The sequence below is a fragment of the Trichechus manatus genome, unplaced genomic scaffold (assembly GCF_000243295.1).
Source record: "Trichechus manatus latirostris isolate Lorelei unplaced genomic scaffold, TriManLat1.0 scaffold00037, whole genome shotgun sequence".
In the NCBI taxonomy this organism is placed as follows: Eukaryota; Metazoa; Chordata; class Mammalia; order Sirenia; family Trichechidae; genus Trichechus; species Trichechus manatus.
The window spans coordinates 11,329,740-11,345,841 of record NW_004443973.1 but is presented as its reverse complement, the minus strand read 5'-3'; the positions used below and the strand labels follow the sequence as shown (position 1 = coordinate 11,345,841).

The 16,102-nt window shown below is 41.7% G+C and overlaps 1 protein-coding gene across 1 annotated transcript in view; it reads left to right on the top strand.

Annotated features, from left to right (window-relative positions):
• The window catches only part of RAPGEF4 (Rap guanine nucleotide exchange factor 4), a 375,780-nt gene that overhangs the window by 329,053 nt on the left and 30,625 nt on the right, over positions 1-16,102 (top strand). The window contains exons 19-24 of the mRNA XM_004375502.2: positions 5,941-6,091; positions 8,026-8,114; positions 8,861-8,891; positions 9,116-9,194; positions 10,526-10,672; positions 11,838-11,935. Of these exons, the coding sequence (XP_004375559.1) occupies positions 5,941-6,091; positions 8,026-8,114; positions 8,861-8,891; positions 9,116-9,194; positions 10,526-10,672; positions 11,838-11,935 (595 nt within the window). The remainder of the gene's footprint in view (positions 1-5,940; positions 6,092-8,025; positions 8,115-8,860; positions 8,892-9,115; positions 9,195-10,525; positions 10,673-11,837; positions 11,936-16,102) is intronic.

Below are 16,102 nucleotides of genomic sequence, written 5' to 3'. Positions count from 1 at the left end.
TCATCAAGGAAGGAACATGCTCAAATTGTTGGGATGCTTCACTAGGGAAGCAGGGTAGTAAAGAGGCCCCAAAATGGAGTGGGGAAAGCAAGAGCTCTGAAGTCAGGGGACCTATGTTTAAATCCTCCATCTTATAAGCTATATTGCTTGGCAGTTATTCTTAACCTTTCTGAGCCCCTTCTGTAAAATAGGGGTAATTATACCTGCCCTACCCACCTAACCAGATTATTGTAAGGATCAAATGAGGTTATGTGTATGAAAGTACATTATAAACCTTAAAGCCCCATATAAATATTGCTATTATTATACCATCAAGAGAAAAAAGATAGCATAATAAAAAGAATATGCAAAATCTTTGTCTAGTCAGTGGGCAAATGACCCCCAAAGTTTGTTTTCAGCTGCAGGCATAGATCATGTATGCAAAGCAGGGTTTTAAAAACAACAACATTGAAGAGTATCAGTTTGAATGTTGATAAGTGTTTTATAAATAGCTGCATAATTAGCATGTACTTACTGCAAAAAGTATACATAATATTTTATTCCCTGTTGTAAGCTGTAATGAATCTGCTGCCTCTACATCCTAGGAGGTTTTCACTTACTTTCCCCATGATAATTTTAATACATGGAACCATTATTAGCTGAATTAAGAATAAGTAAATGAGCAATAAAAAAAATACAGAAAAATTACAGGTGCCTGTGGTGAGTAAGATAATAACTAGGTAAAAATATATGAAATAATTACAGTGTTTGAACGGCAGAGCCGGCATGAGGAAAATGACTCAATGGAATATTAAGCCTGCCGTTGGCAGGGTAGAAAGAGTGTAGCCTACACTATGGCCTTCGACTCTTCCGATTCTCAGCCCTGATACCTCCCTGCAAACGGATCCCACCTGTCCTCAGTGCATCTACACAGTGCCAGAGGAGCTGGTCCAATTCAGTGAAGATTCAGTCACTCTGGAAGTTTGCTGTCCTGTAGATTAAATACTCAAGTAATTCACAGAGAGATTTAGCTTAAAAGATGTACCAGATGTTTTGGGATTTGTATAGACTTAGTCTACCTGACATTTTGGGGGGAAAATTTTTTTAGACTCTTACATTACAAACAGCATTCCAAACAATATGATGAATTGTTTAAGGTAATCAGTCAGTCAACAGACATTTGAGGCTTTTATGTTTCTATGTGCCCAGTCCTTTGCTAGGAAATGTAGATTCAAAATAAGCATAAGACATGGTTTGTGCTCCTAAGGATTCTGACGTAATGTTCCTGAATGGTGAAGCATTTTTATCACAAGGGAAGCCTCTAGTTAGAATTTGAATGGTCAGTTGATTTACAGATGTTTGGTTAGTAGGGGTAAGCCACAACTTTCTAAATTGACAGGTTTAGGACAAGAGAGAACTGGTTAATACTGCAGAGAGAGAATCTGGCTGGGGCAGTAGAAAGCCTCCCTATCAGATTATAAGGGCTGTAACAATTAACTCTCGATTATCTGTGTGTACTTAGTCTGCTCTGAGGAACTTTTTTGGATCAGTTGTATATCTCAGATGGGCTTCCTTGTTATCCATCAAACTTCTGAATCATCTGGTTCTGCTATATTATATATGTTCTGGTTCTGCTATATTATGTATGTTTGGGAAAAGAAATTAGATTTAATATCAGACGAAACACAGTAGCATAGACAGGTAAGAAGAGCACAGGGAAGGGAGATAAGAAAACTGAGTTCCAGTCCCAAGAATTCCATTGTTAAATTTGGGAAAATCACTTACCCTCCTTCTGCCTAATTTTCATTGCCTGGTGGAGCTGAATGAGATACAATCAAAGGACTCTTGCAACTCACAGACTATGATTTTGTGGAATAATCTGAAATCAATTCAGTGTGTCAGTTTTGAGTTTGGCCACTTCAACCATTATGGCCTTTTCTTAATTGTGTTTAAAATAACAATTCAGTGAATGGTTCTAGATTCTCTTATGGACTTTTGACTAGTGCTTAATGGAATTCCAGAACCATGTTATTTTCTGTGTCTCCTTCCCCATGAGTTCAGGCAAACATATCGCGCTCCTTGCCTAAACCCAACTGTCATGATATTTAATGTCTTATTTAATAAAAAATACTTCCTGATCATTTGACAAAATCATTGGATTATTATGTATTTTATTTTCTTTACTTAACATCTGATTATCTTCTCAACATAGTGTGCCATCAAATCAATTGTGACTCATAGCTACCCTATAGGACAAATTAGAACTGCCCCATAGGGTTTCCTAGGCTGTAGTTTTTACAGGAGCAGATCGCCAGGTCTTTTCTCCTGTGGAGCTGCTGGTGGGTTCAAACCGCTGACCTTTTGGTTAGCAGTTAACCACTTAACCATTGTGCCACCAGGGCTCCTATATAGACTTCACCAGAAACATATTTCAGCTAGTGTTCTTATAAATGTAGTATTACTACCCCCACCTTCATTTTAGTAAATAAGCATCTGTAAGGGGAAAGGGGAGACTTGGGGGATAAAGAAGTGCTTCTTTTTCAACTTTCATGAGGAAAAGGAGAAAGCCCCCTTCTAGGGCCTCTGGATTCATTCAGCTCTAGCTCCCAGGAGGCTGTAGAGTTTCTCATGAAAGATAGGGGGCACTAAGCCCCAGTTTATTCTGAATCAGCTGTAGGCAACTTTGAACTTCAACAACACCAAAAAAAAAAAAAGAATCTCCCATTAAGATTTTTGCTTCCTGGATGCAATTATTCTTAATAGTTTCATGAACCCCAGCATTAATTTCTAGTCACTAACGCTACTGTCTGGTGGCAGTAGGAGTAGTGATAGTAGGAAGAGCCCTGTCTGGATTTCTGAGCCAACTTTGGACAGATCTCTTCTCTGTGGACCTCAGTTATCTCATCTGTAAATAATTTCTCCGCAGGTTCGTGGAGAGCGTTATGTGATCATGTGAGCATACATCAACCTGATACTTTAAACCATTTGAGCCTCATACAAATAGGAAGGAATTTCTCTCTCTCTCTCCCTCTCTCTGTCTTTCTGTCTCTCACACGCACACACACAATATATCATCCAATGTAATGTTTCCATTGGGTCAGGACTATGCCTGTTGTATCACCAGCACCTAGCATAGTGCCTGACTCAAAGTAGTCTCTTAATATTTGGTGAATGAATTTGAATGATTTCTTTACCCAGAGTACTTGTAAAGCACTTTGGTGTAATTTCTTTGAAAAGTGTATTAATTTATTTGAAAATATACTGGCTTCTTAAAAACCACATTAGCACATTAATTGGCCTGTTCTGTGGGGTTAGTTTCCTAGATTTAGGCTAAGAGTTCACCTCTATAAATACTAGCTCAATAAAAACTCATATTTCCAATATATGATATTACCATATTTGAGTGATTCAAAGGCCTCACTCAGTGTGTAGTGAAATACTTTTAATATCCTAGTTTATACAATAGCTGAGGGGTACAATATGACATCCTTTTGAATTTGGTATGATGTGATCAAAAATTAAATTTGCACATTTTTCACAAAAAAACAGGGCCATTGGAAGGGCAATCACTGAGCCTGCCTTTCACAGACTTCAGGACACCATTGCTTTGATCTAGAAAAGGGGACGAAGGGAAGAAGCCTAGACTGAAATGTCAGGGAGAGACCATGGACATGTCCCCAGTGGTATCAGGGTTCTGCCAGGCAGCCTGTTTAGGGAGTAAGTACAACTGAGCAAGGGGTGTTAAGACAACCTTAGATGGAAACAGACTCTATTCATACCTCAGAATTTTCATTGCCTGTTTTATTTGTCAAGGCTGGCTTTGCCCGACTCACACTCCAGTCCCCCATCCTAGCCATGCTTACTTTCTTCTATTGACTTCATGCCATGGAAATACAAAAAGGTTGTACCACCTGATGTAACCCAGGTTTCTACATAAAAAGTCAAACAGAAAATAGGGCATTTTGGAAAGGCAGCATTTTATTTTCATTATGTTAGGTCCACTAACTGGTTCTTTTTAGGACCATCTTGCTATAGAGTTACCAAATGCTGTCACAAAAAGAGAATTTGGAGATTATTTCATCTCCCCTCCTTATTTCACAGGTGAGTGAATGGAGACCTACAGAGGCTAAGTGAACTTGCCTAAAATCATATTAGCAAAAGGACTAGAACTCAGATCTTTCAAGTCTTAGGGGAACCAGTTATTTTTCAATCAGTCAAAAATTACTTATTGGGTACCCACCATGTACCTGACTCTGCTGCTAGCTGCAATAAGCAATGGTCATAAAATGTAGTGCCCAGCACAGCAATTCTTTGGAAAGAAAAACTGAATTATGAATGCATACGAGCAAGAGACCAAAGGGTTAATCAGAAAAGAAATAATTTTCACATAAAGTGATCTTTCTTCCTTTTTTTTTTTATTATAAGCTCAGAGAGAATTGTAGCAATACAGGTTGAGCAATTTTCTTTTTTATGAATCCCGTGCTCAATTTACGAAAGCCATTTTGCAACCCATTTACATGCAGTAAACCTTTGCTTTAAGGTTTTGTCATTTACCTTGATCATGATTATTTATAGTCTCTTTAGAAAAGGTCCTTTACTGGGTTAGCTCTCAAGTACAGCACTTTCAGGGGGCAGTATTCCACAGTGTAAGCCAGGGCAGTAAGCAAGGGCAGGGCGAGTCTCGTAGCCAGCTGTGAGGCAAGGCAGGATTGCATAATGAGAAGGAAACCAGCTGGAATCAGGGTTGAGAATCTAAAACCAACTCTGTACTTCCTAGTTATATAATCCTGGCCAAGTTATTCAGGCCCCTTTAGTAGAAAGAGAACGACACTTTCATTGTACAATTGTAAAGTCAAGATTAACTGAGGTACTTCTTGTGCAAGTTATAGTGTAAGTTGTTTTATGAACTAATTATCTGTAATAGGAACTACTCTAAGTCAATGAAAAACAAATGGTATGTTGAATCTAAAATATTTTGTGATCACCTACTATGTTCTACTGTAAACCATAGAAGAATGTATTTTTTTTCCTCCAAGCCATGAAACCATGGTCTAGAGATACTAGCGAAGCAGAGTAAGTAGAGACACATCTTTATTGTTCTTTACAGAAGCCTGCACCTTTTGCTGTTCTTGTTAAAAGCCTGTGCCAGGGATCTTTACCTGGCACATAGTAGGCACTCAATAAGTATCTGTTGTGTTAATAAAGAAATAAAATGTCTAGATGAAAGTCACTATGGTAGGCACAGCACAGAATACAAAGACAAATAATCATCTCAAATCTCAAAGAGTTTATAGTTGAGATGGCTAGCCATAAATGCCTAAAAAGCCAATATGAGTAAGTTACAGTTTTAGACAAGAGAAGAAGGTATGATGTAAAAAGTATGTCCAAGGCCCTCACCAGAGGACTGGCATGAGCAAATCTTTCTTCTTCTTAAATGTCCTACCTATGTCCTCTTTGTATCAGTCATGGTCTTGGCAGAAGCTAGATGCCCATCAGAAAGGTTTAGCTGAAATGAATTTAATGAAGGGGATTACAGAGATGCGAGCAGGATTATGGGAACCAACAAGAGGTGGCAAGGCACCCAGAGACAAGCAACAGCTGGAAGCGTTGCCCCTCCTAGAGCGGAAGGGCCAGGCAGAGGGCAGGCAGGAATGTAATGAGAGCCTGAAGAGAGCTGGAGGTGGGCACAACAAGAATCCTTGTCAACACACAAATCCAAGCAGAGCCAGTGACAGCCTAATTCCTTGGACAAATATCAGGTCAAAGTCAGCAGGCATCAACAAGGATTTGTGTGAATTTGGTCTAGGCATTTTTTGTGGATACCAAGGCTTCTTTGAAGGCTGTCCCATCAGTCTAAAAGGCTGACTTTGTTAAACTGGGTTCTGCCGTTCTCTGCTTTTGCAAGTAGCATAGTGAAATGAGTTTGAAAATGGCTAAATGTCTTCCTTGACTCCTCGGCACTTACCACGCACAGCCTTCCCAAGGTACAGAACAGGAGAAAATGGACTATTCCCTCAACAACAAGAGGCGAGTCATCCGCCTGGTTCTACAGTGGGCCGTCATGTATGGAGACCTCCTACAAGAGGATGACGTGGCAATGGCTTTCCTGGAGGTATGGGCAGTCATCTCTTCCAAGAGCACATCATTATCTCTATAATATAACGGGAACCTACAAAAGAGGCACGCCAGCTTCCCTGGAGAGACTGTATTGCAAATTTTAGCCTTTGTTAACATTTTCATTAATCAGACAGGTACTTCAAGAAAAGTAAATAAAAACATCACCGATTACCCTGCCACTCTAATTCAATAACTGGTAGCATTTTAATGTATTTTCATCTGGTCTCTTTTCTTTTGTATATTTTGCATAGTTGTAATCACGTAGTACTCATCATTTTGCAGGCTGTTTTTTTTTTTTCCTTCTTAACTCTATGTAGTGGCCCTGGTGGCAAAGAGGTTAAGAGCTACACCTGCTAACCAAAAGGTCAGCAGTTCGAGTCCACCGGCCATTCCTTGGAAACCGTATGGGGCAGTTCTACTGTGTCCTGTAGGGTCACTATGAGTCGGAATCGACTCGACAACAACAGGTTTTTTAACTTTATGTAGGATTTTTCCATATCAGTTCATCTTTATAATAAAAATTTCTAATGAACTTTGAGTAGCTATGCCACAGATATATTTACTTGTTCCCATATTGTTGAATATTTACATCATTTTCAATTTTCACTTTCTTACAATAATAGTGCAATGAACATTTTTGTGAAGTAGTTCTGTCCTTAGTTACATTCCTGGAATTATTAGATCAAATGGTAGGTATTTTTGAGGGGAGTGAACAGATAATTTTATAGAAGAATTACTAGAACAGTAATTGGGGGCCGTGAGGTGGTTTTGAAGGGACACAATTTACTTTGTTAACACTGCTGTAAGCTGAACTTCCCTTTTCCTTCCTGTGACTCTAGCCCCACATTATAGCATTGACCCTGGCCTTTCATCCTTAATTACTCACCTCTCCCCTCCAAAACTTAGTACCTTACTTAGAAATACCTTCCCTCTTTGTAGGCAAAAGGCAATGTTGCTTCTATTTTAAACTTTATCAGTCTGTGTTCTGAGATGAATTATCCCAAAGAAACATATTCCCTGTCTCCTTTATAATCATATCATTTCCATAGGTGGAGGGATGAAACAGGAAGGAGGGGTGGGCTATGAGTGTCCCCTAAGACTGTGGGATGAAGTATTTTGCAAATGTAAAGGTATAATAGTAACTTGGGTTCCTAAGTTGACTCATGGTCTCCACCCGTTGAGTTTAGGACTATTTTGTGGATAATTTTGTAGATAAACCGAAGTGGTGGCTGAGCTGGCACTGCCCCGGCTCTTGTCCTGCTGTGGAGGTCACTGCTCCTGAGCGAAATAGAGCAGTGCTGTTGTTGCTGCTGCTGGGCAGTCAGGACACTTCCCAGGAAGTCAGCAAGGAGCCCTGAGTGGGTGGCACAAATCAGCATTGAGGACCGTGCCTGCATTTTTACCACCAACAATTAACCACAACTAATTGGGAACCCTGGTGGCATAGTGGTTAAGTGCTACAGCTGCTAACCAGAAGGTTGGAGGTTTGAATCCACCAGGCACTTCCTTGGAAACTCTACAGGGCAGTTCTACCCTGTCCTATGGGGTTGCTATGAGTCGGAATCAACTCAATGGCAATGGGTTTAATAGTGAATATTAAATAAACACTAAATGCTAAAATAATATTTAAAATAAATATTAAAAATTACCTGAAAAAAATACTGAGGTGAAAAAAAATGCTCTTAAACTGTAGACTATAAAAATCCAAAACAAGGGTAGTCATATCTGTACCTTTCTTATAAATAATTTATTTACACCATTGAATTTAGGCATACCGTAACCGTTTTTTTTTTTCCCTCCAGTCCATGAAACCAGGGTCTAGACATGCTAGTGAAGCAGATTAACTGGGGACATACCTTTATTGCTCTTTACAGAAGCCTGCACCTTTTGCTGTTCTTGTTAAAAGCCTGTGACCTTTGCCAATTACAGGAGTTTTATGTATCTGTATCAGATGATGCCCGGATGATTGCTGCCCTCAAAGAGCAACTGCCAGAGTTGGAGAAGATTGTCAAGCAAATGTAAGGAAGAGTTTGGCTTTTGGGGTGTGCTTTTCATCACCTAAGTGCCTACCTCCCAACCAAAGCATCCTCCAAAAAATCCTTTGCCTAGGAAAATGTTAGGGTGGTTTTTAAACAGCCACGCACTGTTCTGATTTGAGCAGTCGGAGCCAGGGCATAGGTGGTGCAATGAGGCCAGATGAACAAACGAAGTGAGATTCTGCTCAGCTGCGTTCTGTGCTGGAGTGCTGCCAAAAGAGCTGCTTTCAGGGAGTCCAGCTCAATAAACTCAGGTCCCTTTGGTTCAAAGCAGTCACTCCAGTAAGGAAATGGTCAGTGGCATTTAAAGAAAGCTGGAGGGGGATTACTTATGTGAAAAATTCGCTTTCTCCTGCCCAAGCTGTTTATGGTGAAGGTTTTATTTGTGTTCTCTCAGTGAAAACAGTAGTTTCTCATATGCGGTAACTTGAGCCATAGATTACATACTGGGGGGAGTGTGTGCTACTTAGGGACACTTGGAGAGGACGGGGTACTGGCTTTTAACATCAGTTCTGCCACGAACTGCCATAAAAACTGTGACTAGAGCCGATCTCTTTGCTGTCTCCTCCGTGTTGGTTTGTCTCTTAATACTAAAATGAGGAGGCCCCTATTTCCTCCTGAAGGGATGCTGTGATTTCATTTTCTAACATAAAGTTATATACAAATGAAGCCATTTAACATAACAGTGTCAAATGTATTAAATAACGTACTTTCTCTGCTTCTCATAGTTTAGAAGAGGCAAAGGCCCCACGAAAGAAGGTAAGTGGCTTGATTTGGATTCTTCAATTGCCTGTGCCCTGTAGAATTTCAATTCTCCAGAAATATATTGCAATATACACAAGCAATCTTTTTTTTTTTTTTAATACAAAATATATTTTCTTCACTTCTTGACTCTGGTTGTTCTCAGGTGTGTTGCCTCTGAGATGCTAATGTGCGTTGGTCACTCTCCCTGGTGGCAATTGATGTTGTTATTCTTTTTACAGCACAAGGTTCTTTTGCAACAGTTCAACACAGGAGATGAGAGAGCCCAGAAACGCCAGCCTATCCGGGGCTCTGATGAAGGTGAGCATTCTCTTCCAATTCATGGTTGGGTAGATTATTTAAAGCCAGAATGTAATCTTTCCCCTGGGAACCATCACCCAGAATCCACAGGATAGCGCACACCTTTCTCAGAAATGGGTTTTCCTGCAGGCTCCCTTTCGCAGTCCAATTGTTTATCTTCTCAGACTCAGCCTGGAGCTGAGGTGCTTTTCCCTACATCCCTGTTTCTGCCTCTCCCCCACCACCACTTCTCCTTGAAGGATTATCTCAGGGTCTGGTTGTCTGGGAAGAGCTGGTGGGAAGGTGTGTGGTGCTTTGCAGATGCCAAGGGGGAGGTGGGACCCGGGGTCATCTGCGTAGCAGAGGGAGTACCCTGACCCCTGAGCACAGCCTCTCTAGCAGCCATCAAGGAGATGAAAATGCTGGCTACGATTTGTTTGGTTAAGATTTTGCCAAAGAATTACAGTCAAAAAGTAATAATAGTGATGATAAAGATGATAAAATTTTCATCCACAGATTTTCACAAATGAATTTTGCAATTTAGGACTTCCTCTCGACCCAAGGGATTCCTGGTGGCCTAGTGGTTAACAACTCGGCTGCTAACCAAAAGGTCGGCAGTTCAAATCCACCAGTCACTCCTTGGAAACCCTATGGAGCAGTTCTACTCTGTCCTATAAGGGTCAGTATGAGTCCGAATCAACTAGACGGCAACGGGTTTGGGTTTTTTTGTGTGTGTGTCTCAACCCAAGAATTACAGTAGCTAGAACTGCTTCCAGGATTGGTTTGTTCAAAGGTGAGCCTGCTGCACTAAATACTGACCTATGTGGCCTGGCCGCAAGGTATGCAAACCAGTGAAGCCAGTGACCAGGAATGTTAGCCTATGTTAATGGCCCCAGGCAGAAGCACTCCTGTTTGTCTAGGTGTTAACGTCAGCTACTGTGTACTACTCCGCACAGGGTAGCAGTAACCTAGTAATCTGCCCACAGTACTTGCTGTAGTGTAAAAGGAAAGGCTGGGGAAGAAGGACAGACCCAGAAAGTTGGCCTAAAGACGCTTGTCACTTATTTCCACGACTTATTTGTGGACTTTTCACAAATATCTGTTTTTTGGTTTGTTTTTTTTTAAATTGGGACTGGGGGTGACAGCTCATATGTGCCTCTATTCTTAGATCAATGCTAAGGTAAGGAGTTTTAGAAGGGGGCAGGCACAGGGCACACACGCAAATAAATACATCTAGTAAGAATGTCCAGATGATGCCAATTTTGGAGGATGTCTAAACATTTTGTATAGTTTATGGTTTTCTTAAGAACTCCCAAGACCAACTTACAACATTGTTACTGCCTTCCCAATAGTTCTATTTAAGGTCTATTGCATGGACCACACCTACACAACCATTCGGGTGCAGGTGGCAGCCTCAGTAAAGGAAGTCATCAGCGCAGTTGCCGACAAACTGAGCTCTGGAGAAGGCCTGATGATAGTCAAGATGAGTTCTGGAGGAGGTAACGGCCTTAATTAGTATTTGGGGCTTCTACAAAATGGGATATTCCATCCAAACAGAAACCTTGCCAGGAATTAGCATGGTCTCGCCAAGCTGGTCCAGAAGGATGAATTTGTACTGTGTGTTCCCATGAATGGTTAGAGATGGGTTCGGTAAATGTTTAATATCCTCCAGCTTGTATGGAGAGGTCCTTGGATGGCGCAAATGGTACTAGAGCTACTATAAACCTAGAGGTTGGTGGTTCGAACCCATTCGGTGGCTCCGAGGAAGAAAGGCCTGGTGATCTGCTTTCATAAAGATCAGAGCCAAGAAAACCGTATGGAGCAGTTCCACTGTGTAACACATGGGGTTGCCACAAGCCAGAATCAACTTGACAGTAATGGGTTTGGCTTTTTTGGTATCTTGTAGGTAGGAATCTCTGGGTGGTGCAAACAGTTAACATGCTTGGCTGCTAACCAAAAGGTTCAATGTTCAAGTCCACCTAGAGGTGCCTTGGAAGAAAGACCTGGCAATCTACTTCCTAAAAATCAGCCATTGAAAACCCTACGGAGCACAGTTCTACTTTGACACACATGGTGTCACCATGAGTTGGAATCAGCAATTGGTATGGTGTGCAATGGTTGTAAAACATGATGAACATAATTAGGATCATTGAACGGGACACTTAAAATGCTTAAAATGGTTAAGATTTTTTGTTAGATACATTTTACCACAATAAAATTTTTTTTTACTTAGGGAATAAATGGAAATAATAATAAATTTTACATCTAAAGTCATTTGGAATCACAGAAACCATTTTAGTTTTCTAAAAGTGATCTTTCCAGCTCCAAAGTGCTGGGCATTACATATGCGGAAACATAACTTGTTATATAAGTAGCTGGTGCAGTTTTTGTATATGATCACCGTTGCGGCACAGTGCTGGTGAATTGACCCTTGAGTGTCTGCGCGCCTGTTTTGTGGTCACTTCTGATGGCATCCTGAGTGTCATGTGCCTGCATGGATGCTGTGTCTTTTTTATTCAGTGGGTCCCTTCAGTGCTGTATTTTATGCAGGCGCTCTGTGTGGTCCAGTAATTCACCGAGCTAGCAATTTGTTGGTGTGATTAGGGCAGTGCAGCAAATCTCAGATGCATTTAACAGGCAATCTCATGCTTTTTATGTTCACAGAAAAGGTGGTGCTCAAACCTAATGATGTTTCAGTATTTACGACACTCACCATTAACGGACGCCTGTTTGCTTGCCCGCGAGAGCAATTCGATTCACTGGTAGGTGTGGATGGCCTCCTCGGAGCGGCATCTGCAATGAGAAAAACTTGTCTGGAGCTTCATTTTGCAGTCATGTTGAACCAAGTTGCTAAAAAATCTTGAATGCTACTTTCCTTTTTCTTTTTCTGTGCTCTATTAGGTAAGCCTCAGGTGTTCGTTTGAGATGCTCTGAGCTTCAGATTTTCTTTTGTGGGAATGAGCCAAGTAGCACCAATACTGGGGCATCATTCAGCTTTCAGAACTCTTTGTTGTAATTCACTACCTTGAGTGTCCTCCAATTTAAATATTAATATTAAAAATCTGCATACTTAGACCAGGATGGAAATAAAACTTTTTTTTTTTTAAATCAAGATACTGCTATTCATCAGACTCCAAAGGGGGATGTAGAAACACATTATGGCAAAGCTACGATCCAGACTAAGAAGCACTGTGCTCCGAAAGTCCTCTCTCTGCCTTGTTAGGATATGCTAGAGGCCAGCACCCTCTGCTGAGTCTCCCCACGCTCTTGTCCGCAGCCACATCCAGCTTTCTGTGAATAAAGAACTAACCCATGCCAATAATTTTGTTGCTGCTCTCTTTCATGCCGGTGGTAGAGTTCATTTATGTTTATCCCATAAAAATTGGGCATGGAGGTGAAACGCTATTAGAGTATCTTAGAAAGCCTGTGGGGCCAGTTCAGATGGTAGAGAAGCTAGTTTTCTCAGTCTGCGGACACACAGGGCTGCTTTAACAAAATAAGTCTAGAAGAGTTAGAGGAAAACCCTGTCATATTTGCAGAGAATTTAACTACATAAGTGATGCATGAATACAGTTCAATTTTAATAAAATCCAACCCTATAGGTAAATCAAGATTCCCCTCCTTGATCTTTTTAGAGCTCGTTTTAGCCTCATCGTGATCCCAATTCACTGATTTGGCGAGAGCCATTTTGTACATTCTAATGACGTTAAGTGGATATTTACAATCTCTTGAGTCCACTTGGAGAAGAACTTAATAAATGTATCATTTGATCTCTCACTAATCCCTCATCCATCTCGGCCCTTGAGCACCTTGCTTTCCTCCACCACCAGTACTATAAGATCTGAAACTGCTCACAGCCCTTTTCACATATATATTTTTAGTCATCTGCATTCATTGCTAGGAGTACTGGTGGCACAATGGTTAAGCACTTGGCTGCCTGGTTTAAATCCACCTAGCGGCTCCTCGGGACAAAGAGCTGGTGATCTGCTCCTGTAAGATTACAGCCTAGAAAACTCTATGGGACAGTTCTACTTTATCACGTGCGGTTGCTGTGAGTCAGGATTGACTTGGCAGCACCTGACAACAACATGTTCATTACCTTCTATGTAAACAAATCCTAACACTGAGAGATTGAAAAAAAAAAGTTATAAATGAGAAGTGCTGCCCTCTCCGGGAAGTGAAAGCCATAAAGAGTCAGTTTCGCTGTAGCCTTGTTGAAAGTGCCTTGTGATATATTTACCACACAGGCTCTCCGCTGCTCTTGCCAGCTGGTTCTTGGCCGCAGAATCAAATGATATGGTGTATAGATACAGCGTGGACTGTCTCCAGCTCCCTGTGGGCCAAATACTAAGTTTTTAACCCTCTGTTTATTTGCACACAATCCAGCAGCCTTATAAATTCTTGGTTCTTACTAGACTTGGTCTTCCATGTTAAAGCCTGAGTCATTGAAAGGAGTTTGCTTTTTAGTAAGTGACCTAGTCATGAACTTGTGCTAGCCTCTTACCTCTAGGTGCTCAGCCTTACGCTGTGCTGTGAGTTAAGTCATCATACTGAGAAATGGTCAATCCTTATCTGCCTCACATAACTTCAGACAGGGAGCACTTTTCCGGCTTTCTAAAGATTGCCTCTGGGGACAGTCCTTCCAGGAAGAGCGGTGCACAGATGACTCTGCAGTAGAGAATGTTGGCCAAACCCTTTGGTCCATCAACACACACTTACAAAGTGTCTGCTTTGCGCCCTGTGCTGTGCTAGCTTCTGTGTGAGCCCAGGCCTGTGCCCCACAGCCTCTGTCCTTAAGTCGGTGACTGTCACCATGGGGATATGAGACTGACGCGAACAGCCAGGAACAGAAAGAGCTATCGTGCTGGATTTTGTTGTCTAGAATTAATATAGTACCAGCGATTTATCCTAGTATTTTCTGGAGCTTTACTCTCTTGACATTTTATTTAAGCATAAATGTTACTACGGGACAAATTACAATAAAATCCCATTGTACTGTAATTTGGTTTTACTTTTACCCGTGCACTCATTCCTCAGACTTTTATTTAGCACCTACTGCATCACTCCAGGCACGTGGATGGCTCTGGCTCTGGGGTGGTCTTGAAGACGAATATACCATGGTCCTTGTCCCGCAAGGAGCTTACAGTCTAGCGGCGGTGGGGGCAGGATGTCAGCGTGTAATCAGTGAGAATCTGATGTGATAAGTACCACTGCAGAGCTATGCACAGAGGCTGTGGCAGCATGAGGAAGGGGATGCTGGGGTGGCAGCTTACTTTAGCCATTCCGTGATTACTGACAATCAGAGCATCCTTTTTTATGCCTTAGTTTCCTCATCTGGAAAAATGGGAGGGTAACAACGCCACTCTCCCAATCACCGCCATCTAGCCTTCATTAAAAAAGAAATGTTTCTCACAAAGGGGAGGGAAGTATATGGGAGTTCTCTGGCTGTGTGTAGGCAGTTTTCAGATCTGTGCAATGCAGACCTACGCAAGTCTGCTTGCTGTACCTCCCCTGTGGGAAAGTTCCACTGGGATATCTGTGAGGAAATGGCCCAAGGAGATGCTTCCTGTGAGGCTGGGGTCAGAATATAAATGCCTCAGTTCAGATGGAGGAGCACCCTTTTCTGCTCCTCAGATGCTTATGGATGAAAGGGCTAGTGTGCCCTTTGCCAAAGAGGAGAGAGACTGGTGAGCCCTGCCCACTCAAATAAAAGTGGAGACTCACAGGGCTTCCCTTATTCTCTCCAAAGGTATAATAGACCAGTATCCATGACTAAAAGAACTTTGCAGATTTTTTTAATATTGGCATCTTCCCTATAGTTGTTGGGTTAATTTATTCCTTTTAAAAAAGCCATAAAGCCTCAAAGAAGAGGGATAGGGAGCTACGTAAAGTGTCTCTACTCCTGAGGAGAGAGCAAATCCAAGGAATAGATGGGAGGAGGCTATTCTATAGAGGGGCAGGAGGGGCTGTGTTCACCGTAGCAGCCTCAAGAGGGAAAGGAGAATGTGGAGAGGCAGTTTGAGCCTGAGAGGGGAGGGTCCTAAGACCTAGCCTTTAAAAGCTTCCCCAACTTTTCTACCCAAGACGAACCCTGGTTGAAGCCATTCTCGTTGTTTCCTTCCATATCTTACTTGCCATTCTCCATCAGCTTCAGAGCTGTTATACCAGTTGCCTAAGACTCAAAACCTTGGAGTCCTTTATCTGGCCTGGTTTTTGTCCCCTGCATAGGGCGAAGCAGCAACAACAGCGTTTAGCTCTTACCTCCAGATGTACTGATCACACTTTCCTGTACATTGGCGCTGCTGTAGCACTTCCGACAAGGACACTGATTTGGTGGAAGGAGGTACCTCCTCTGTGCCAGGCACTGTGCTTGTGTGCTTCACTTAACTTATTCCCATCCAATCCTCTTCACAAGCTTAGGGGTAGGTGATATGACCCCAATTTCCTAGAGCTGGAAACAGCAATTCGAGGTATTAGGGAATCAATCAAAGTCCACATAGTTAGAGTGGAGTTTAAAATCAGAGTCTGTCACACTGAAGCTAGCCCTAACCTAGTCTGTTACCTCCTCTGTCGAAAAGTCCGTTAGCTCTTATCCATGCTGTCTGCTTACTCTCCTACAGGGCTGTCATCCTCAAGCACCTTGACCCCCAGCAAAACCCAAACTCCTCCTGTACTCAAAGACTTTCTAAAAGATCTTCAATGTCTGCCTTGAGAATTGTGCTCTTTTAAAGAACTATCTATATGGGATCAAATTGACAATAGCAACTTGAAAGTTTAGATAGGGAACTTAGGGACAGTGAGTTTATGTTAATAGTGGAAGAATAATTCCAAAAAGGAGGGTGAGAATGGTTGCACAACTTGAAGAATGTAATCAGTGTCACCGAATTGTACATGTAGAAATCGTTGGTGTGTTTTGCTGCATATATTTC